General features: G+C 39.5%; 1 protein-coding gene across 1 annotated transcript in view; it reads left to right on the plus strand.

The window, feature by feature from the left end:
• Positions 1–25,660, plus strand: part of grid2 (glutamate receptor, ionotropic, delta 2) — a 522,151-nt gene that overhangs the window by 41,349 nt on the left and 455,142 nt on the right. The window contains exon 2 of the mRNA XM_017468976.3: positions 23,081–23,236. Coding sequence (XP_017324465.1) covers positions 23,081–23,236 — 156 coding nt within the window. The remainder of the gene's footprint in view (positions 1–23,080; positions 23,237–25,660) is intronic.

Genomic DNA, 25,660 nt, shown 5'->3' on the forward strand with positions numbered 1-25,660 from the left:
TGACATAACACAAGGTTGATTGGATTGATTGAAATAATTGAATCAGGTTATATCTAACCAAATAGACTGTACTATTCAACTAAATAGCATATGTATAACAACGTAAACATAATAATTTACTAGTAGTTTTTAAAAAGAAAGTCCATCAAGAGGTTTCAACCAAAGCCTTGCGTTGTATTTTAATTAAATATTCAAATAAGTATTGTAGAAATTCACTGTAATTGTTTAAAAAAAAAACCCCAAAAAACATTTACACACCTTGTTTTCATGCTAAGCATTAGAGGATGTTGACATTTCAGTTTCAACTCCTTTATTTTAAAAACAAAAAGAAAAATAAAAATAATCATTGTTGTAATGTTCTGGCATCTAATGGAGTTGAGTACGGATTCAAATGCAAATAAAGACGTTTATTAAGGAGAGAGGCAGGCAGACAAATCCAAATCGTAATACAGAGATGTGGTCAAGACAGGCAAAGGGTCAGGTGATTGGCAAATGGGCATAAACTGGGCTAGGCTGTAAACAAAAACGAGGAAACGAGAAACAAGGTCAATCACAGGAAACGTCTGGGTTATGCATGTAAACCTGTTCCCTGAAAAGGGCAAGAGACATTGCGTTTAGCATAACAGTATGGGAGCGCCCTTGCGCTCGTGACTGGTATCTGAAGCTTGTGTAAAATCATGCCTCTATTTATAGGCCTGCCATGATCAGGTGACGTCTCATTTAAGTGCGTCGCATGATATATATATATATATATATATATATATATATATATATATATATGGCACCTGTGAACCACACCATCAGCCTCTATTATCTGAAATGAAGACACAATTCACAGGCCTGCCCTGTTATGACAAAGCTACACAACGTCTCGTTCCCTCGTCACGTTTACTTCTCGTTTACGCTCTGTGTGACTGAGAATACCACTCAGAAACCTGCTCTTGAAGCATCCCTGAGAGCAGAAATATGATCCCTTGATCCAACATTTCCTGCATGTGGGACACTGTAGCCGGGCCTCTTTGCAGCAGCCCTCGGTTGTGCATGTCGGTGTAACCTACACCACCCTGTCGGCCAGAGCCTGAAGCTGAGCTGTGGAGGCTGCCCTGTCAATCCACTTGTAATAGGTGTGGAATGGCAGGTCAGCCTTATTCGTCACACTGACTCCCCTCAACAGTTGATCCAGGTCCTTGCTCTGCCCTGGATGCCCAAACTCCTCCAAAAATAGTTCTGCGTTACATTATGGAGGGCACTGGACCCTGTACTGGCCCGATGCTCCGCCCAGTCAGTGGCCAGGCCATAAAACCGGGACACCATGAACCATGAGCCACTGTCTCTTGTCCGGCTTGGGGTGCTCTAGGCTTGAGAAGTACATCTGGCTGTGGAACAAGGACTGCCTCGTGTAGTCACACAATCCACAATTCTCCTGGACTGACATGAAAGGTGGCCAGACATCCCCATGTACACTGCCGTGATGCTCTCCTCACTTTCCTGCTGCATCCATGTTAAGGCGCAGTATTCTGTAACATTCCGGGACCTAATTGAGTTGAGTACAGATGCAAATGCATATAAAGACATTTATTAAGGAGAGAGGCAGGCAGACAAATCCAAATTGTAATACAGAGACGTGGCCAAGACAGGCAAAAGGGTCAGGCGATTGGCAAATGGGCATAAACTGGGCTAGGCTGTAATCAAAAACGAGGAAACGAGAAACAAGGTAAATCACAGGAAACATGAACCGATAACTGGGAAACGAGAAACGAGAGCTAGGTAAAGAGCTGAACTCAATACTGCGCAATTTGCACAGAGACATGAGGGATTTAAATGACTAATGTAATCTTGGGTAAACACGGACAGCTGGAAACACTATTGGCACACCTTCGGAAAACAACCAATTACTAAATGGGGCGGAGACAGAACATAATCAAAACAAACGCACATGTCCACAGTAAACAAAGTCACAGTCATAAACAACCGAAAAGCGTGCGTACGCTGAACGCTCGTACACCTAGCTCGTGCACACGCCTCGGCTTTCCGAGCATACTGCAAACTGCAGCGCTGTCTCAAGGGGAAATCGTGACAATCGTATATCCGTTTTCTTCCTCACACTCACTGCGTGAGCTAGAGTTTGGCAGAATTGACACCCATCAGCCAATAAGACATGAGTATTTCCACATGTTTTCCTGTAAATCCTGTCTGATTGGTCTTGCCTCTGTTCACTAAAGATAAAATACAACACTCCGTTCACTGGGGATACAAAACAGAACAACGGTGTCTTCTTTTACTGACGTTCATTTACGTAGTGACAAACCGTCCCAAGTGGAGAATTATTAGGGGCTAAAGAAAAAATCTGGGCCTCCAATGCCCAGGCCAGGTTACTCCCTTGGCCTGACATAATGGTGAGAATAATGATGATATACAGTTTCATTCTGATTTATAGAGAAATACTTTCATTTAAATACATTTTTCAGTAAAGACAGTATTTACCTGCTGTGTATGTACTTTTGACTATTAAAGCAGCCTGAAACTGTATTACATCATTATTATTTCCATTATGTCATGCTATGATTTCCATCAAATTATAGTACTGGAGCTCAACTCAGTAAAAGTAGGTTGATACTTTACTGTGTTACTGCTGGCAAAGAACCAGAAGATATTTTAACATCATTGTGATGCCAAACCAGGAACAGTGAAAACTTAATGTCTGGCCACCCAATTGTACTTAACTAAAGTCCTTAACACAAAAACACACATATATCTAAAACCTGTTTTAATCATTTTAACATCTCCTTTTAATAAGATGAAATTGTACTGTTCATGCATTTTTGCACTCATGAAAGAAATCTCTGAACACCAATATAACCCCTTGTGATTTATAGAAATGTCACTTTACCAAACCCAGGGCATTATGTTCACATTGGTTATTGGTTGGTTGAGCACAAGCTCACCTAATTAAGGTGATGTCTCTTTAGAAGTGTGCTGCTGTTAGGTATGTTGTGGTGGTCTTCAGTTTGGAAGATCTTGCTCATGTCCATGTTTGCATTTTTGGAAAGCAGGATACAGTTTTGTACTTTCCTAATCATGAAGCTAGGACTAGATTAAGACGCTCACTGTAACTTCGAGATGTACAAGAGACATACAGTTGAATAAATCTAGCACTCGTGAGTATTCTGTGCAAGATGTTAATAATTGAGAGGCATCTGTTCCAATTAATGTGCCCTCTTCATTTTAAATCCCTATTTAAATTCCCCTATCTGGGTCACAGGAGCAGTGGGATATAATAAATTGGCTTCTTTAAATCATTAAGTTTTAACAAGTGGGTTACAACACCAGAGAGTCTCCCTTGTGCCTGTGAAGGCTGGGAAGGTATCTCCTGGGCATTTGGTGTAGCAGAAGTGAGCAGGATGTTGCAAAGACACAGCTCTGTGGGGACATCAAAATCCAGCTTGCTCTTGTCTAAGCGCTTTTTTTTCCCCTGGATGATGGGAATTAGTTCATTATTTATAATGTCACATTGGTACAGGGACCTCATTATGCCTTGACAGGTCATTTGAGTTGGGTGCATTTCAGCTGGCAAAAAAAAAAAACCTCTACTTGACTGGAGAATTCTCAAGTGGGTACAGCATAGCATGCCATCCTTCCTGCCAGATTTTAAGCTGGATATTCATAGACACCCATGAGATTCCTCATTTCTCCCTTCACATTTTGTACCACCTGTCCCCTGAACAAAGACATCCAGTCCAAATGCTCCATGAGGGTATTAAACTATAACTTCCATGTTGTGGAATTCCAATTTCTAATATTTATTTTTTTTAATCAGCAGCAAGAGCAGCAAACAGATGTGGCAGAGGAATCCCACTGTAGTCTTTGGCATTTTTCACAGAGAATCATGTAGGTGTTTTGTTAAGCTTAAAATCTAGGATCCAATAGCAGTGACTGCTGAAAAGTGGAAGGCTGACACCATTTTGAATGGTATTGTTGCGGCCCAGTCTAGGTTAGGCCGCACAGAGTAACCAGCTCGGGATTCAATTGCATTGACCTTTAAATACGGGAAGCCAGGAATAACAACACAAACAAGATTGTGTGAAAAAGGTTGTGGTAACAGACAATTATATTAAAACTGTACAAATTAACCAAACCAGGCATAACTTCAGGGTAGGCCAAGGCCAAAATAATAAACAAAAGAATTGTATTATTAGGTAGCTAGCTTACCTAAAAGGAAAAGAAAGAAAAATACAAGGATACTTCCATAACTACTTAAGCAAAAAAAAAAAAAAAACAGAGACAAAAGGACCTTCTCCCAAAAGAAATGGCAGCCACACCCCTACTGCCGATGAACCAAGTGAACATATATACAATAGTGAAGAGAATTCCAGATACAGGGACAACGAAACTCAAAGTCCAAAAACCGGGCAAAAGTCAAAAACCAATACAGCTGTTAGAAAATAGCATACAAGCAGCACAGCCAAACACAATCTCTCAACACCAACACATGTGACCACCTCCAACATCCCACACCATTCTCACTCCGTCATCCTCTTTAAATATGGCCGTCATCCTAGGAGGCAGGAGCAAGGCAGGCCAGGGCAGGCCGTAAAGTCTGGGAGGGAGTTCGGACCTGCACACAAAATATGTCACAGCACACAAAAACTTCCCATCCCAAGATAGCGGGTTGTAACAGTATTCAGTGCAGCAAAAAATCTGAGAGACCTTATATTAATTTGGTTCATCCACCTTCTCACACCCAGGAGTACAACTCCACACCTGCTTTGTTAGATTCTGCTTTCTGAGAAATAATTTAAAAAATCCTCCAGTCTCATCTTCCCCCACATAGTGAGATTAGACTACCATATATCAACACTGTACACAACAGTTCAGCATGCTACATGGAATTAGATTAGTATCGGATCTGAGATTAATTGCAAATACACGGGCTTGAAGAACAACTGTCTAACCAACAGGTCCAGAAATTTTACCTTTATGAGAAATTCTGCCTGACACTTCAATGTAGTTTGATTCCCCCCAGATGCTTCAGACTCGGTCAGATCTGTTAGCTTATTTTGTACATGCAGGTTTGAAAACTGGAGGCTTTTATTTTTCTTTCTCTGCATTGCTCCTGCTGTTCACCTTTTCAGATGACCTAATTAATCCTACAAGGGTAAACGAGTGATCAGTAAATATTTGTGCTAATACTTGTTATCTTGAGAGCTGCTAGGAACTCCCAAATTTTTCATTCTTTTGTGGGATTCATTTGACATGTCTTTCACTTTCTTTGTGCTTCCCTGTGGAAGATTTAATAAACTCAGTTTTTGCAAGGTGGTTCTCATTTTTCCAGGAAAATACACAAAAACAAATAAAGTAACAATCAAAGTAATTGTTTTTAAACAGATGGAACCTTGAACATATAATTGTGCTTGGGAAAACAGTTGACACTTTTCAGTAGAGCTCTGGTCCACGTTTAACCAACTGCTGAATGAGAACAGCACAACAGAGCAGCAGCACGTGGACGTGTGCTGAGATGTGACAGTGCTTATCCTAAAAACTTAGAAGCTCATAGACACTGTGCATTTCTGGCATCCTACGGCAGATTCATGTACAATGTGTTTTAATGAGATGACAGTTTAAGGCTCATTAGACAACAGGCTTTTAATACATCAATTTGAGTTCTGCCCGAAAGCCAACTGTGTCGGGGATTGAATGGGAGTGTAGGCAGGTGGGTTTTGCATAAAAAACTTCTGGGGTATGCATGTAACCCTGTTCCTTGAGAAGGGACTGAGACATCGTGTGAGCTTAAAGCTGTGGGTACAAGTATACCCCCTCTGTCATACTGAGGATATGGTCTGTCCAAAAAGGTCTGTGCCTGAGGGTCACTGCAAGACCCTCGAGCGTGGGGTGGAATCCATGTCCAAACTGTAATACTGAATGAATGACCTTCGAGGATCACAGAAAGGTCCCAGGAAGGTATGCTTGGTCTGCATATGGTCCTCAGCCATTTGTAACCATGCATAAACCTCAATATTAGAGGATGTTGCCCCATAGAAGCTCCATCAATAGGGGTGTGGCTGGCCGAAATGGTGGCCATGTAGACTCTAATTGTAGAAGGAGCCAACTCTGCTGAGAAACATTCCTGTAAGAACTCCAGGACTGTAGCTATTGCACAGTTTACTGGGTCTAACTGACGTTCCTCACACCACGATACAAAAAGTTGCCACTTGAACACACAATTTTCTCGTGGATGGAGCGCTAGCATTTAACATGGTCTCTACAACCTCGGTTGAGAGACTGGAATCTACTGGAGAGACTGGTGCCCCTCAGGGGCCAGACCCACAGTTTCCATAGTTCCAGCCGAGGGTGATAAATCAACCCTCTGGCTTGAGACAATAGATGCCTGCGAATGGGAATCTCCCAGGGTGTACCGTCCAGCAGAGACATTATCTCTGAGATCCATATTCGATCTGGCCAATAAGGTGCTGCTAGCAGCAGACGTAGATGGTCTTCGTGAACTCTTGCTAGGGAAAGGTGTTCAGACATGAACTCGGCCACATGTGTACTATGGTTTCTAGCCTTAATGGTGTGGGAGGATGAGGGCGAACCACAGCGGGCAGTGTGTTGTGTCCTCAGAGGCGAACACATCCACATCCGATATTCCGGGCCGTTTGCTTGGTCACACGAAGAGACAAATCCGTGGCCTGGAGAAGCTCCGCCAACGCCTTGGGCCCAATTCCCTCCCTATTGTTAAGCGCATGCAGCAGGTCTGCCTGGTAGGCCTTCAGTACTGCCATTGTATGCAGAGACCCACAAGCGAGACCTGTTGCTGCATAGGCTTTGCCAAACAACACCAAGGTGGACTTACATGACTTGGAGGGCAAAGTTCCCCCACCAATTTTGCTGCTGTCGATGGAGAGAGGTAGCTCGCAAGCACCTCCTCCACCTTCGGCATAGCAAAATAACCATACTGTTTATTCCCCACGATAGCCGAATAATCCGACGCCACGGGATTATACACATGGCTGGTATACAACTTTCGCAATATTTCATGGTGCACTTCTGGAAAAAAAGGGGAGTTTTCTGTGGTGTGAGAAAGTTTTGTTTTCCTGAATGCCCTTGTCCACCCTGCCACTAGCCTGTTCCGCTTGCCTGGGCCAGTCTAATTTGAATTTCTCAACTGCCCTAGTGATCACTTTGAGCAGCTCTTTATAGGACTGAGAGCCACCCTCCAATGATGCACTGGCTCCCCCCTCTGGCTGCTCAGAGTCAGATAGGGTGGGTTGACTCTCCGTAACGGAAGGAGAAGTCGCTTCGCAAGCTCCGAAACCCGGTGTCAGAGAGTTGGATCAGGAGGATAGAGCAAGAGATCATCACTTTTTCTCCTACAGATCCATATGGACCCCCAGGATCTGAGCCAGCTGGATGGCTTGACAGAGGTTGGCCCTGAGGTTCTGAAACCCAGCTCCCATCAGCTGAGAAGAGAGAGAGCCAAAAGCGAAGCTGCTTCATTGTGAAGTGTTCACAATGAGTGCAATCAGCCCCCTCAAGGGCTGCTACACCATGCTTCACTCCCAGACACTTCACACAAAAAATGTGTCCATCCCCCTCTGTAATATGACACAGCAGGGAGTAACATTATGTTTAAACAGGATAGTGACAGAAGAGGGAATTATAACAAAAATAGAATGTCATGGAAAAGTTCATTATTTTCTGTAATTTAATTCAAAAAGTGGAATTTTCAAATATTCCAGATTCATTACACATAAAGTGAAATATTTCAGGCATTTTTTTTGGTTTAATCTTAATTATTACGGCTTACAGCTCATTTTCCAACTTTGTGGCAACAGTTTGAGGAAGGCCCACATATGAGTGTTATGGTCAGGTCCACATACTTTTGGCCATATAATGTGTGTGTGTGTGTGTGTGTGTGTGTGTGTGTGTGTGTGTGTGTTTTCTCCATGGCCTGTCTGAATACTCGATTCTGATAAAGTCCATCGCAACCTTGTGACAGCTTTGTGAGAAATATTTCAATACGTTAATGATTTTAATATGTTGTGGACAAATGCAGTTACTTTATACATTATAATATTAGTGATAATATTAATATTATCAGCTTATTGTAGAACAGAGGCAATAACATCGCATTAACAGTTAGAGTGGTATATAGATTCATTCATATATCTGAATCCACAGATTATGAATCCACAATCTTGACAATTTGATTTAAAACCATTAAATATGAAAAAAGGTTCTAATTTATTTTTTTGTAATCTCTCTCCTTGATTGGTTTTTAGAACATAGGAAGACGTTGAATGTTTACCTAAAGCACATGTGTGGCCAATGATCTACAGAGTCATAGCTGAGGTAAAATGTTAATCTGCTGTACCTAAGAGTTGTAGAGAAAAAGCACGAGGGATCACCAGCCCACATTTTTCTAAATAATGGTAGTGATAAAAGTGAAATACAGTATGTCAGGAGTAATAAAATAAAGGCCAGTGTGATAAGCCGCATCATACTGCTTTTAAAGAAACAGGATAATGCAGAGGAATGCTGTCACATTAATCATGTACAGGCTTTAAAATAGACTAAACAATGTTTTCTGTTATAAAGAAAAGTGAACTGTAATTTTGCACCGGAAACGAGTTTTTGCCTTCAGTTTATGTGTTTTATATAGGTCTTGAGTTTGACATATAGCCAAAGTTCAAGAGACTTTAATGTGCTTTAATTACATACAGTATGTCTGGTTTAAGAAGCTGTCATTAGCAAGAGAACATTGCTTAGCATCCATGAGTGTGAGAAAGACACCGTATAACAAAAACTGATTATGTACTTTTCTTTTTCTTCTTCTTCTTATAGAATTAGAAATTTTCTCATAGCTCAGAATGAACACATGACTCAGTGTTGATGTTTATATGTCTGTTAGTCCGTTGGGGTCTTTTCTTCGTAATTCACCAACACATACCAACACTCAACAACAGGAAAATCTTGATATTCCTGGTTTTGTCTTATTTCTACTGCCCATGTAAAGACTTAATTTGCTTGCTGGCTAAATTGTGTGCTCCTAAAATGAGCTAGTTTATGCTAGTTTATTAATTTATTGTATATTCTCCAGTTGCCTAGCAACATAATTTATAACCATTTGGGTAGCAAGCTTATTGACACTGTCGACATGTTCCTGTGTGCAAAGCACAAATTCAGTTTAAAGACACAATAAGTTTGTGTCCTCTAAAAGAATTCACTGGTATCCATAGAAACTAACAGAATGAACCAACAATCAAAACTCTTCAATAAGCATCAAGACAAATTAAATTGTGCTCAGTGTCTCCAAACAAGCAGACCAGTCTGGGAAAATGCATGAACTCGTCAGTCTAATACATGCAAACAGCCTGGAAAAAATTATTATTGAACAAAAAGTGAGTTGAAATATGGCCTTAGCCTCACCACTGGCAGTTAACCTACACATAATTTATTAAACTCTGTAATGTTTTTTAAAGCTCTGCATACACAGTGCATTTACTGTTTTTTGGTCAAATGACCATCTAAAGTTGACATCTGGTGCAAAGGGTATTTTCATTCCCAGCATCCCCAACTTTCTTTCCTGTGAATAATGTTTTTATACATTGGCGTTCCATCTGGCATGAAAGAACTGGCAAGAAGTACCATTCGGTGGGAGAAAATGACACATTTCATGCACCTTATACAGCCATTAATGACACTATCTCTAGGTCCTGTTTGCTCCTGCTTTGGCGAGCATGTGGCACCATGTAGGGCTTAAACCAATTTCGGATATGGAGCTCTAATACCCCGGACTAGCTGACATGTTATAAAATGCATAATGCACAATTATGATTTTTCTGATTTCTATCATTTTTTTACACTGTTGGAATATGCTTTTCGTATTCACCACCCCAAAAAAAAAATTATTTTTTTTTTGTGTAGACACAGCTACATCATAAGTACAGTAAGATATTTCTGCTGCTTGTTTATACGGAAATAGATTGACACAGAAGCCTAGTTTTTTTTTGTGAGAATAAATATAAAGATGGACCAGTCAAAGGAAGAAGCTTTAAGGGTAGAGACTTTGTGTCGATTACACAAAAAACAACCTAATATTCATCCCAGACCTGCAAAATCCAGCCAGAAACTGCAGACAAAACATACATGACAAAAAAATAATTAATTTCATGTATGCATTGTTTTGTAGTTAATTTAAACAGCAGACAACAGCATCCACTCTGTGACAGCTGTGTTCTCTACAAACACCTGCTTTATTGTAGAAAATCATATGATTAAGAGTGTTTAGCATTTTGATGTAATTATTTCTTTTTGTTTCATTCCTGTTAATTTTTTTTTGAATTTGTGTTACTGAATTTGCTGTTATATTTTTGATTCATATTTAGTTCTCAGATGTGGCTTTTGTTAATCTGTTTTGCACTTCATAGCTCTTGGAAAAAAGCTATAGAGGTCAACCGTTTAAAACCTGTTTTTATACCTGAATTAGCCGAGAAGGCTAATTTCTTATGATCAAAATGATCTTATGATCTTATGATCATTATTACTTTTTAGATTGCCATTTAAAACCAAATTTAAACATATGTGATGATTGGTTGTGAAATTCAGTGTAAAAGAAAAAAAAGGGTTAGCCTGGTTATTACTTGAGGCTATATGACATGAAGTGGAAGTGGAACTACTCTATACAAAACCATTCACTTCATCAGTGTTCAGTACTTTATTGATAACTTTTATTAAGACCATATGTGCACTATTGTGTGCAGTTAAATTTAGTGGCCTTCCGTAACCATCTGCCTCAAAACAGAAACAGAATTGTCAGTGTAGAGAGTATTGTTTGAGCTGTACTCACTTTATTGGACTACACATTGCTTTTATTATCCCCGACTTTATTTTTAGTATACATTTAGATCATTTAAATTTGGTCTTGTTATAACGCAAGCACTTGTTTTGTCCACTTGAAGTCTGACCTCGGCAGCACAGTGCTTCCAACATGAGTATTAATGAACACTGCTTTTAAACACTTATATTATTTTGGGGGAGATGGCAGTCTATCTTGTTTTCATCTCTACTTTGTACACCCCTCTCCTCACTTCCCCTCTCCTATTCCCATCCTTATACTCCAGGCCAGCCAAATGTACTGCAGTGATGAATAAAACAACAGGCAGGTTTGTGCTGACTCTCTCTGTTTCAAATGAACCAGCAGACAAGTGGGGCTATACTTCCAAACATCTCTGCTTTGCACACACACAGACACACAGACACAGACAGACAGACAGACACAGATACACACACACACACACACACACACACACACACACACACACACACACACACACACACAGATTGGCCAACAGTGGAAGGTCAAACTGCTCTGGGTGGTTTGGCTCAGTTGAAACTTGTTCTTGCCATCACCAGGCCTCTTTGTGGCATAAATATTGGAGATAATGCACATTAGCTCTCCCAGCGCCAGAAAGCCCATGGCCAGCTAATTCTTTACAGAGCACTTTTAAGCCCTGATCATATTGTTCTCAATATGCTTGGAAATAGCAGTATCTTTCCTGAGCAGTGTTTTTTTCTCAGCTTGATTCACAATCACTCCTGTACCCCTTCTCTCCTCTGTTGTCTTCTGGTAACCTTCATTACGAAGGCCAAGTTGAGATTTATCAAGCATTGATGTCGAGTGAGCTAAATCCTATTTCTACCTCGTGCACTAGTCAGATGTGCTCACTAAATATGGAACTATTGACAGCTGATAAGCCATTAATATATTTTTAGGCACACTGACCCTCAGTGATAGGGAAGATGACTAGCTATTGTCTTGAGAAATGGGTTATTACTTCGGCTCTCTTCATGGATTTATTGGTTTTGTGCTGTCTCAGGTTAATAGCCGGTTGCCTGTTCTTTGATCTGGCAATAATGATAATAATGCATCCATTGTCCACTGTCTGTGCCTGATTGCACAGTAATGAAAGTCATTCATGGCATCTAAGAGGATTTCAGAGAAAACAAACCTCGGTTCTGATTTAAACAGTAGCACTCATTGCATGCCTCATTTACAGCATGTTTAAATGAAGGATTTGGAGTGAGTGAATTACTATAAATCTTGGCAGATAGCTGGCTAGCTGGTACCTGCACTCAGAATCAGTGCTTAGTGTTGGAATTCATTAGAGAATAAGGCTAAATGAACAATCCTGGTCATAAATGTCTCACAAAACACATAACATAACAAAAGGAGTGCCATGTTATGGCTCTACTGTGTGAACATTAAAACAGCCAGTAGACTATTGAGCTTTAAATGGTGCCATATAAACTTGCTATATCAACCAGTTAAAGCAGTATTGGCAAGGACACAACCACAGTGTGAGCTAAGAACAGTCAGGGTGAGTGGTGCTGATAATCCCTTAGCCCTATGGAGAGGTGACGTTCCTTCTGCAACCCTCTGGGTCTTTATCTCCGTCTTGCCTTGGTGGTTAGGCATCGGTGTTGTGACTGTCTTTTAATGATGTCATAGAGCTCTGTCTCCTCTAAGCTGGGTTTGATTAAATATCATAAATAGAGATTGCTGCAGAAGAGGACTGTGATGTGGAATAGGAATCCAGAGTAGCTCAGTGCATGTACAATGAACAGAAGTTAATTTATATTGTAATAATGTAAAAATTTGTAGTAGTGTGTTTGAAGCCAGATGGATCAAGTGGGCACATGCTGATTCTTGTGCCAAGGATTATGTTTTTTTTGGGGATTTATAAAAAGAAAAAAGTCTCAGGGTGGATATTATGCAGCAAGTCTCTGCACTGTCAGTGAGACAAAGCTATGCAGCTATTTAAGTCCTTTAATATTTGTGCGAGTCTCCTACCTGAATGCCAATGGACCAGCACAGAGAGGCAAGTACCTATTAAGTATTGTGTTGCTTAGCTACTAAGTCAGTTCAAGGTGTTACAGGAGAATGTAGTTTATATAATGACAATGATGCATCAATTAATTATTACACTTGTGCGTCAACCGTGATATAATCATAAGATGATTATGTTATTATGTTAATCATTGACAAGCAGTGGTGATTTTTCACATCCTTCTGAGTTGTCTACCATCAAGCACTGAAAAATACTTCCTCTGTATCTCACAGTCTGCAAGACAAGATCTGCATTGGTATGCCCAGTCTCAGATTATCTCACACAGTTCTTTCATACCTGCCGTTTTCAATTAATCTCCTTCAAAGCTTTATATTTAGAAGTTTCTCAGCTAACTGTATTGAAATTGTTTGCTTACTTTCCTCTTAGCTGTGAAGGACTTCAGTAGTCCTGCCATTTTTAAATCTATTTATTGAATTTTTATCCAAATTCAGCACGTAACCAGCCTCAAGCAGTTTGGTTTTAGGAACATCCCACTCATCTCACATTTGAATCAATTCTTCAGCTTAAATTCTTTGTTTTCATGCTGGCAGGAGAAGACATGGTTTTGCGTGGCTGTATAGCAAAAAACTGGGTTATTAATGGCTGACTGTGTGTGACGGGCCAGTGGCGGTGTGATAAACTCTGCCTGGTGTTGCTGTTTTCATATCACATTATATCAGTCCATTACTACGCACCCTTATTAATCCAGTCCTGTTTCTCTGGCATCAGTGTACACAACACATCCTCCTGAGAGAGATGCATCCCTGTGGCTATAAATCTGAGGGCTGGATTCACCAGGAACGTGATGCCAGCACCAACTAATACATTACCATGCTGCCTTCATCATCACTGCAGGCCACAGACTGAGCTCACAGCTACTCATACTTCACAACTGACAGTGTTACTGGCAGACAGTGTCCTGATATGCTCTTTGGAGATTGTCAAGTTGGATATTGCCAACTTGATAAATAAAGGTTATTTTGACATCTGTAGAGACATTTTAGGGTGATGTTATGTGGCTCATATATGGCAGTGAACATGCAATCATGCACACATGACAGAATGGCAGCAGTCTTCACCTAGCAGGAAGAGATTAAGAGAATTTACAAAATGAAGTATGACATTTTACATGTTATGCTTATGATCACCTCTACTAGCATAACAGCACAGTGTAACTAGCTGCACTAACTGGCATGCAGGCGCTGATGTAGAAAACGTTTGCCTCACTTGAGCTGGTGAATTGTAGGAATGCATTGTAAAGTATTTCATGGCCAATGGAATTAAAGCTGATGGATCTAGTGTCATAAATTCTTCTCTCTCTTCTTGAATTTTTCATCTGGACTGCTACACATTTTTGCGCTGACATGACATGCTCCGCTCTGTTTATATTGCTAAGAAATGGCGAATCCCTTTTTAAGTGCACCTTAATGTGGCATTTAAAATGTTTCCTATGTATTTATCATCACGGTGGGATATGCATCACTTTGCACAATCAGGGCCAGATATACAAGACCTTTTAGTACATAGTTTTAGTGTAACGATTTGGAGATGGAGACAGATGTAAATTCAGATAATAAGTTTAAAAAAAAGACCAACACAAAAACACAAAAGACACTAAGACCTTGTGGCAAAACACTATGGCAAAGACTAAACATAAACCAAAGATCTAAACAGAGCACCAAAGACCTAAACACAACAACAAAGACAACGGCAAAGAAAGACAAACGTAAAGCAAGGAGTCCAGTGCAAACTGTGGCTATATACACGAGTGCTCCTTAACAAGAACGTGCAGATGGTCATGTGACATAGGTGGTCATGTGACTGTGATGTAGTGTAGTGCAGTGGCTGCTGGGAACTGTAGTTCAGAGTTCCTTCTCTGATACATGACATTTAGTATGTGTGATGGCAACTTGACAGAGGCACAGGCTTTTAAAAAATGTGCTGACAGAATATTTGTTATATACTGTAAACACTATTTTGTCTCTCGGTGCAGATAATTATCAAAAGTTTCTGAAGGTTAGCAGTCACCTGATTACTATTTTTATGTAAGAAATGAATGAAGACCTAAAACCTACCACATTCCAGTGAAACTGCCTGCAACAGTGTAATATCTGGTGCCTGGAACATTTTAAGGAACAGTATCTATGACAATAAGTATATAACAGTCTACATGACTCTGATTTTGGAAGATTTCCTATGGTGCATGTACAGATATGGCCATTGACAATGTGCGTTAAAGGAAAAGAGATCCTGCGATTTCAGGTGGTATCATGCAGTATCACGGGCATGCTGCGGGCGCAGGAAAGACAATATCAGTAGGGGGCAGTCATGTTTCATTAGAACAAACACGGCTTGCTAGTAGATACAGTAGTTTTGCAAGGACATATACTGTGTACAGCATATATTCTTTTACCAACTAAACGCGCTGTTTCTTTTACTGAAGCCTAAGATCTGCTTTTCCTTGGCTCACGGATCTGTGAACCTCTTTAAGAATTGTTTTGAAAAAAGCAGCAGAGAATGTTATTTATCATCAACGAGCCTGAAAAAAAAAATTGTGTGGTCGGTTAGATTTAAGAAAAAATATTAATATAGTTTACATGAAAATATTATGTTTCTCATTAAAACCTATGATTAACCTAATTTAAACAAGTTTACAAGACTACAACATTGAATGGTATAAAGTGAGTCTGATCGAGCCAGGTACAATAGGTACAATGACTATAGTATTTAAATTAACATGGTTGAAATGTATGCGCTAGCATTCCAGCGGCCAGAATTTTAATGTCCTTTCATGCAACGTTATTAGGAGAACTTTGCCATTTAAACAGCTGTCCGTAGTACGTATGTGCTCATGCAATATACTGTTGGAAAGCTAAGAAACTTGTGATTCCAGTGATATAAACTGTTTAAAGATACATTCCCAACAGCAGCTACAATCAACATCTTTGTCAGACCACCAGTATACAAACAAAGGAACACCAAACGGAGCCACGTATGAAGCCAGATACCACTCCACTAAAGAATAACATCCTGACAAAAACAGTCTTGTTACACTGCCAAAGGTCCAAACAATCCAATTATGTAAAAATATTTAGTCGAAAACTTTTTACATCGTTTTACAGCAATAAACTTATAAGAAGAGCTGCTGCATCGTTCCAAATTATCTCAGAAGACCTAATTTTTCTCCTTATATCCACAGTGCGCGAGTGAACACACCTAAAAGACAGCGCTCAAAATGGCCCCCAGGCTGTGGCCTATCAAATGACACCTTTGAACCAATAGGAGCTTCCATGTCATGTCTATAGGCTTCAAAATCCAATGAGAGTTTATGGTTCAGCAAGCTCCTTCTCCGTTTCCTACATGAAAAACACAAGCTGTATAATGGCGGCTGTGAAGCTGACTGGACCGTCGTGTTGCCAGTGAACTACTGAAAAGAATGATATCTTGCTTCATGGGTGTGTTTCAACACTTCAACTTAAATGTCCCTTTGTAAAGCTCTGTAACCAATGGCACAAGAGTGCTTAAAAGTGCATAAAGGTTTCAAGTATGAATATACATATGAAAACACATAAATATACACATAAATATACATTTTGTAGATTGCTGGATATGTAATATGAAAATTGTAAGAAAAATCAAGAGTAGCAGCTTTTTTTTTATCCTAGTTAACTGTACATGGTTACCAAGGGCCCTTTGGAGTCTCCAAAAGGTTTTGATAGAAAAACGCATGGACATACCCGTAGAAAAACTTAATTAAAATAGTAATTTTATTTTGTATTGTTATCAAATTTTAATTTTACAAGGAAAGGCTTCATGCTGTGGTCCAATTGTGTTTTCCAGGTAATAGCTCCCAGCTGTAGGCATCTACAGGCCTCTGTATGCAAAAGAAAGTCATGTAGAAAAAAAACCCTTCTGTTTCAGTGTGTTCAAACCTCTATTACCCAATACCAGTGGCACTTACAGTGCAGTCATTCTGACTTCTGGAGAAAAAAATCAGTGTCCCCTTTCAAAACAGACCATGCATGTACTCCAAATCGTTCAAGAACAGCATTAATTTTACTTTGGGTTTGCGTTGGATAGGTGTTTTTTAGTCAGATTTTACTGAAACTTCATGTGGCTAGCACAGTGGTATTGTCCTTTGTGTAGAATGCCAGCAGCCGGGGTTCGAGCCTCAGCTTAGTAGTGAGTGTTGATTTAATTACTTTTTTCTCCGGTGATTCATGTCTGCATGTGTAAATATTAATGTCCTTAATCAAAGTAGTGTTGAATAAATTCCATCTTCGCCTTTCTGGCCAATGGAATCTTCTGTTCTTTTCTTAGGTTTAAAGTTTCACTATTAAAAAAAACTGGTGAACACAGAAGTCCATTCTGAAAAAAGATCATTGAATTTATTTAATTTGTTTCCATGTGATTGAACTGAGTTACATTAATATGATTTGTTTTGGTACATCAAACATGATTTAATCATATATTTTCAATGCCTTAATAAAACTAAATGCCTACTGTTGGTGAGTTGGAGCTATGAGCTAGAGACTGTGTGTTTTCAATTTCATGATTCTGGAAAACGTCGCCATGGTAGGGCAGTGCTGCTGCATCAAGAACTGCCATAGTAGTTCACACTGGACAATGGAATGTTTTTTCTATAGCAAAATAGTCTCCAACTCATACTCATAGCTTCAGCTCACCAACAGAAACAGCAATCCTCACAGGATGGCACCCAAGTCTCAACATGTACTGTGTCTAGCTACATTAACTAGCAGCTGTTCTTAATGATTATAGTAGCTAGTGTTTTAAATGAACAATTCTCTATTTGGAGTAATATTAATGAATAAATTGAGCTTCATTCAGTGACATACATCAGAACTCCTATATTTCATCTTATTATTATTATTATTATTTTTTTATAAATCAATGCAATTGGTCACCCTTTACGTCTGTCTGTGTGTTTTACAAATATTTCTCCAATGAAAAGTATTAAAAGAGCTTGTGACTAAAGTCATTAGAAATGAGCATTTAAGTGCTTTATTAAAAAAAAAAAAAAAATCTTCTCTGGGGAGCATGCCCCCTGAACCCCCCCAGCATATCGGCATCTCCTCCAGGTTCAAAATCATTCCTTATACTCTTACTCCAGTTCATTTTTAAAAGTAAATGTACTTTTACTTTCATACGTTCGGTGGTCCACACATGCCACACACTCTACACACTGACTTCCAGTTCTATATGTAGTCTGACATTCAAGATTTTCCCGCCCACATCAAGTCATGTTTTGCACTTTGCCTCCTCACATATGTACATCTGGCCCTGAATGTGACATTGCTAGTTTTGAATTTTGAGTTTTAAATTTTGTGTTGAGTTGGTACAGGCAGTTGTTCAACACTCTTACACCTTTCCTTATTGTGACTTGTAAAATGAACTAGAAACGAACCAGACAGTGTTTCACTACACACCGACTTTCTAGACCACATTTACAGACCTGAATTAAAGGTGGACAAGTGGTCAGGTTACAGTTTAGGTGCAGTTGTCCTTGACGTGTCTGATATTGCCAGATATGCTATAATGCTGATCTCTGATTTATGTGTTGACATTTGCCTTTTCCTTCATAATCCAATTGCCCAAGAGCTGCAGCCACACAAGCTTTTTGGAGCAGGACCACAGCAGCTTGTAAATCAGCATTCACAGCTGCTCTTACACACCCACACACACACACACACACACACACACACACACACACACACACACACACACACACACACACACACACACACACACACAGAGAAGGGAGCCCACCTTCAGGTGATAGAGTGGCTTAATAAGCCATATTAAACTATGGAGATCAATATGGTTTTAGCATTTTTTCTTCTACAGAAGATAAGCTGATTGACATTACAGTAATTAGCACAGTGCAGGTCATGAAGAAATGCTTGGTGTTGCACTCTAGTTTGATCAGGGTCCAAACACATACAGAACATATCACATAAAATCTAATGAGTAAAGTTCTAGGAAAAGCCCAGATACTGTAAGCTGAGTGCATTTCTTTATGTCATAAAATGTCTTTGAACTTTAGGCTTCCTGCTTATTAGTTTTGTTATTGCTTGGCCATGCCTAAAGTGAAATACCCAATAACATCTCAAGATATAATTACTACTTCACCTGATTTCTGGAGTTACAGACATTTATAAGATTTTTGTTTTTATAGTAATAAAAAACACAATCAACAATCAGTAAAAAAAGAGAAAGAAAAAGTGATTAACTAGGAGGTAAAGTGATGCAGAGAGATGTGATACTGTAAGTTTATAGTTGAGATTTGAAGGATGAAATACAATAGAGAATTCTACATTATCGTAGCCATTAAGCTAAAAGTGTTCAATTGGGATTTGGAAGGTCAAGGGCCCTACTTTTTCCATGGAAGGTCACCTAGAGAGATCATTTAGATGTTCACAAAGCACAGGCATCTTCAGGGTACAGATACTTAGGAGTAAGACTATAAAGCACACTGAAAGTGATGACCCCCCCCCCCCCCCCCCCCAGCAATTCCTGGAGTCCAGCAATTCCTCCTTTTACCCTCCCTCTACTTTTTTGCAGCCTACCCTTACACATTTTGTACCTTTCCTATCATGTAGCCCTTGGTAACAGGTTTTTGACTCTGAGCCCTTTGGTTAATTCTGTGTGTCTCTGGAGACAAAAATGGGAAGAGAAAAGAGGTGGGCAAAGACGAAGAGGGAGGCACAGATGAGGGCAATCACTTGATTGTAATCTACAGTATACATTTGGTAGTGAGCACTTTCAAACCCATAGCTGATTAGGATCTGCATTTAATGACCAATCGTTTGGCGCCTAACACTTTCTAAGGACATACAAGATAGGTCCATTCCTGATGGCATTGTCAGCATAACTAAGACAGGGTTTGCACTTACACTTCCTCAAGATCAAATCACAATGTTTTCTTGCTGCAAATGCACTGCTGAGAACATAATGGTAGTGTCTAGTTCCTATAGTCACAGTTCTAGCCAGGGGTGTATAACCTACCTCTATTTTTTTCCCTCCATTTTCTCCCCAATTACTCGTCTGGCAATTTCCACCCACCAGCCAGCTCTCCCTTATCATACAACAAATACCAACTGAGTGTGGTAGGGCAGGTGAAGGCTAACATGTGCTTCCAGAGGCAGTAGAATGTATAAGGAGCCTCTGTCGCTTATGTTTTATGCAAGAATCATGGTCATAATCCATTGCAGTTACCATCAGACAAGATTAACAAAGGTAAATCTTCCAGAGTCAGATACACAGGCAGGCTAAGGACACTGAGGAAGCTGGGAAACAAGGCTAGAGGACCACAGATCCATTAATCAGCATATATTCACTAGTTATTCAGCTTATACTTCAGTAAACATGCAGGTTTTTGCAGACAAATGAATAAATGACCTATCTTAGCACTGACAACAGAACAAGATCCAGGAGAAACAAGCTCTGTATAGGTGACAGTAATGAGTAAACGACTTGGCCAGTGTGGACCTGGAGCAAAAGCAAGCCAAACCAGGAGACAAGCAAGAAGGTATATAACATGAACCCAATTAAAAAATATTTATTCATTATCTAATACTGCATTAAAGTCATAGCTTAATTAGATCCAACATAAAGACATATTGCATAGTATCTTAGTATCTATATCTGACAGGGCCATGTACATTCAGTCGTTTTAAATTTGCACAAAAGCAACAAGGCCACTGGAAGAGCTTTTTCCTTTAGATCTACTAATTACAGTGTAGATTAACATTCTGATTGTTTCATTTCCGTTTCTAACCACAAAGGTGACGCAAGTGCTGCTATAAGATGGAACTTCAGTGTACATTTTTGAAACCTCCATGTTGAGCTATGTTTCTATGGCAACTCTGCAACAGATAATAGATGTTTGTATGATGTTTTGCGGGGGATTAAAAAAAAAAGTATGTGTCTTTACGGCAGCATGGCAGGCGAATTGTCTTTTGAAAGTTCTTTCAGCTTTCTCAACCTCTGAGAACAGTGATTCTACTTAAGAATCACACTACTGATCACAGGCTTTCATTTGGCAGATGTCTTCTGAACATGAGTTTGTCTTGTAGAATGGGACGTTGATGCTCGTTTTTGTTTCTACTAGGCTTTACCTGCACAAAGTTTGACATACACAGCCTACATACTTTACATTAACATTATTTCCTTATTGAACTGATACATCTATATACAGTGCCCTTCACTAATATTGGCACCCCTGGGACATATGAGCAAAGAAGTCTGTGAAAAATTATTTGTCTTTATTTTTTAACAATGAAGTCTTTATTGTTTAGCCTTTTGATATTTTGTTAAAAAAAAATCACAAAAATACTCTGTTCTCATAGATATCAAACGATTGCAAACACAACACATGTTTATCCAAAAAAAATATATACAGTATCTCACAAAAGTGAGTACACCCCTCACATTTTTGTAAATATTTGATTATATCTTTTCATGTGACAACACTGAAGAAATGACACTTTGCTACAATGTAAAGTAGTGAGTGTACAGCTTGTATAACAGTGTAAATTTGCTGTCCCCTCAAAATAACTCAACACACAGCCATTAATGTATAAACCGCTGACAACAAAAGTGAGTACACCCCTAAGTGAAAATGTCCAAATTGGGCCCAAAGTGTCAATATTTTGTGTGGCCACCATTATTCTCCAGCACTGCCTTAACCCTCTTGGGCATGGAGTTCACCAGAGCTTCACAGGTTGCCACTGGAGTCCTCTTCCAATCCTCCATGACGACATCACGGAGCTGGTGAATGTTAGAGACCTTGTGCTCCTCCAACTTCCGTTTAAGGATGCCCCACAGATGCTCAATAGGGTTTAGGTCTGGAGACATGCTTGGCCAGTCCATCACCTTCACCCTTAGCTTCTTTAGCAAGGCAGTGGTCGTCTTGGAGGTGTGTTTGGGGTCGTTATCATGCTGGAATAATGCTGGAATAATCATTCTCTGCTTCAGTATGTCACAGTACATGTTGGCATTCATGGTTCCCTCAATGAACTGTAGCTCCCCAGTGCCGGCAGCACTCATGCAGCCCCAGACCATGACACTCCCACCACCATGCTTGACTGTAGGCAAGACACACTTGTCTTTGTACTCCTCACCTGGTTGCCGGCAAACACGCTTGACACCATCTGAACCAAATAAGTTTATCTTGGTCTCATAATCCATGTCCTTAGTCTGCTTGTCTTCAGCAAATGTTTGCAGTATTTCTTGTGCATCATCTTTAGAAGAGGCTTCCTTGTGGGACGACAGCCATGCAGACCAATTTGATGCAGTGTGCGGTGTATGGTCTGAGCACTGATAGGCTGACCCCCCACCCTTCAACCTCTGCAGCAATGCTGGCAGCACTCATACGTCTATTCATTGAGGGAACCATAAAGGCCAACATGTACTGTGACATACTGAAGCAGATCAAGTATGCAGTATTCCAGCATGATAACGACCCCAAACACACCTCCAAGATGACCACTGCCTTGCTAAGAAGCTGAGGGTGAAGGTGATGGACTGGCCAAGCATGTCTCCTGACCTAAACCCTATTGAGCATCTGTGGGGCAAACTCATACGGAAGGTGGAGGAGCACAATGTCTCTAATAACTACCAGCTCCGTGATGTTGTAATGGAGTAGTGGAAGAGGACTCCAGTGGCAACCTGTGAAGATCTGGTGAACTCTATACCCATGAGGGTTAAGGCAGTGTTTGAAAATAACGGTGGAGACAAAATATTGACACTTTGGGCCCAATTTGGACATTTTCACTTAGGTGTGTACTCACTTTTGTTGCCAGCGGTTTAGACATTAATGGCTGTGTGTTGAGTTATTTTGAGGGGACAGCAAATTTACACTGTTACACAAGCTGTACACTCACTACTTTACATTGTAGCAAAATGTCATTTCTTCACTGTTGTCACATGAAATGTTATAATCAAATATTTACAAAAATGTGAGGGGTGTACTCACTTTTGTGAGATACTGTATATCTTTGTTAAATATAGGTGTGCAACAATTATTGGCACCTGCTCAATTATATTATCATTAGTACCTGACAGTGACATTTGCTTTTATTTCCATAATTCATTTTAAAACAGTACCAGACATGAGGGAGCATGCCAAAAATGTTACTATTTCTCATTTTATGATTTCACTTTAATTTCAGGGGCCATATTTGATGAGTCTGCCAAAAAGGATGACGAGGTGTTCCGCATGGCGGTGGCCGACCTCAACCTCAACAACGAGATCCTTGAGACGGAGAAGATCACCTTCTCGGTGGAGTTTGTGGACGGGAACAACCCCTTCCAGGCAGTACAGGAAGGTAGGTTTTAGTTCATATACACTTTCCTCTGATTACTTTGGCCCTGAACTACTGAACAGAGGCATTTAATTCATTGACAACTGTGCAGCAGAAAGTGTCAAAACTAAAACGAGGAGTAACAGAATAAACAGTGTTTGTACTGCAAATAGAAATCAGTAACTTGAAATAGCTTTTTTTCTTCACGTTGATGAAATGCAGAGGAGCAAACAGACTGTAGCTGTCATGATCATCAGTGCAACCAACACCAATTAACTTTTATCACAGCAAATGAATGCAAGTATTTTGATATTTTAAAATCTGTCCAAAATATGACATTCAAAGTAAATTCAGAAAATAGACAAGCTGATTACACTAAATTACAGTAAATGCCTTTTATACATTTTAATGCTTGTTTGAGGATTTATAAGTACATGGAGTACAAGAGGCCTGGATACACTTTTCACACACTTCACTGATATGTGTGCTATCCTTCATTTTCTGAACACTTCACTTTATAGGCATCGAATTGTTTCGCAGGTGCTTGGGACAAGGACGAGAGAACAAAATAAGACATGTTTTCAACCTTGAGCATCAGGAGCATACTTTGCAAGTAGACACAGGCAGTCCAGTCACCATTTGTGTTTAGCTGTGCATTGAATTTAATTAAATTTAAATTAGGTGATTTTTATATATATATATATATATATATATATATATATATATATATATATATATATATATATATATATATATATATTCTTAAAGATTTTGTTTGTTTAAATTGGCATTGCGGTGTACAGTACATAGTCCCTGGTTCAATCCCAAACCCAGGCTATTGTCTGTGTGGAGTCCTGGGTATTCTCCGGTTTCCTCCAACATGCCATTTTCTGGTTTCTGGGAAAATATGCTAGTAGGTGGATTGACTATGGTAGATTGCCCCTAGGTGTGAGTGAATATGTGAATGTACATGTGAATTCTGCCCTACGATAGATATTCTGTCCAGGGTGTATTCCCACCGCACACCCAGTGCTCCTGGGATAGGTACTGGACAGAGCCTGACCAGGATATTACTTCTTAAAGGTTCTATTTTAAGTATTTTTTTATTTTTATTTTCTCTGTTTACAGCTAATTCATAGACTAGTGGCCTTCCATTTGTATCATTCCTTAGCAATTCCTCTGGTTAGTTAATGAGGTTCAGAATGTATGTGTATGTATTGGCTTGTTATAAAGCTGCCAAAAGCTTATGCTGGACTTAAAGTAAGACTGTTTGTGAGTCTGAATCTGATGGAAACTGTGGTGAGGAACCTGTTTGCCAAACTAGATCCCTGTGGGACATTTACAATCATAACATTTGAAAAGCTTTGTACTATCATGTTGTGTGGTGATTGGCAATTCATTGAAGAAAAAAAAAACAAACAACTTTAACTGTAGCTAGATTGCATAAATATTACTAAGCAAATAAAACATTTGTTAGTTGGTCAAGTAAAACAGTCCATGATCACTAGCTAGATTATTTACATTAAGCTAAATTCTGATAAAACTAGCAGTTAGCTGTTAAGCACCATATATAGAGTTAAGCTAGCAGTTCAGCAATGTATAAAGAGTTAAGCTAACCATTAAACAACATGTAAAGTGTTATGATATCAGTTACGCAACATTTAAAGAACACATTTACTGTTTTGTGAGAGATCACAAGTTTAGTGTTATTGGGTTTTATTCCTGAATACTCTTCTTATCTTATACTACTTGTCAACTATAGGAAATTGTTAGTGCAACATTTTAGTCTCTTATTAGCTCATGGTGCATGACTGTGTATGCGGATGTAACAATTAAAACATTGTAAAAAGCACTGTTAATGCAGCACATTACCATACTGTTTTTACTCATGTTCTATTGTTGAGTAAAACAAGACAAGGGAGCAGTTTCAGGTACATATATTCACCGGTCACTCATACCCACCCACACAAAAAGCAGCTTACAGAATACATTTGTTCTATTCTAACCAAATCATGGAAATACAAAACATTTTGACACAATTCTGAAAGGTGTATTTTAAGCCCATTTTCTGTTGGGAATTCCACCACCCAGAGATCTTTGTCTCCTGAATACTGACCTGTAGCCAAAGCCACCTGTTACGGTCACTTTGTTTGTATTACACACTGATCACCACACTACTTAAACCCTGTTTGGTACTGTGGTAGGCTTCATTCTGGATTTCTCTAAATTTGCTGACTAGGTTTTGGGGTTGTGTATCAGCAAACCTGCTTACCATCTCAAACAATCCTCCATGGAAGCACATCAAATTCATTTTGCCTCTGCTTAATGGCTAAATACATGCATTTAATGGATTTATACTGTTTCAATCTCAAAGCAGCCCAGAGTGTGCAAAAGTGGCAAGAACATTCTTTCTAGGAGAGTTTTCATGGAGTTTATCCTTTTCAAGCC

This window comes from Ictalurus punctatus, chromosome 5 (genome assembly GCF_001660625.3).
Source record: "Ictalurus punctatus breed USDA103 chromosome 5, Coco_2.0, whole genome shotgun sequence".
NCBI lineage: Eukaryota > Metazoa > Chordata > Actinopteri > Siluriformes > Ictaluridae > Ictalurus > Ictalurus punctatus.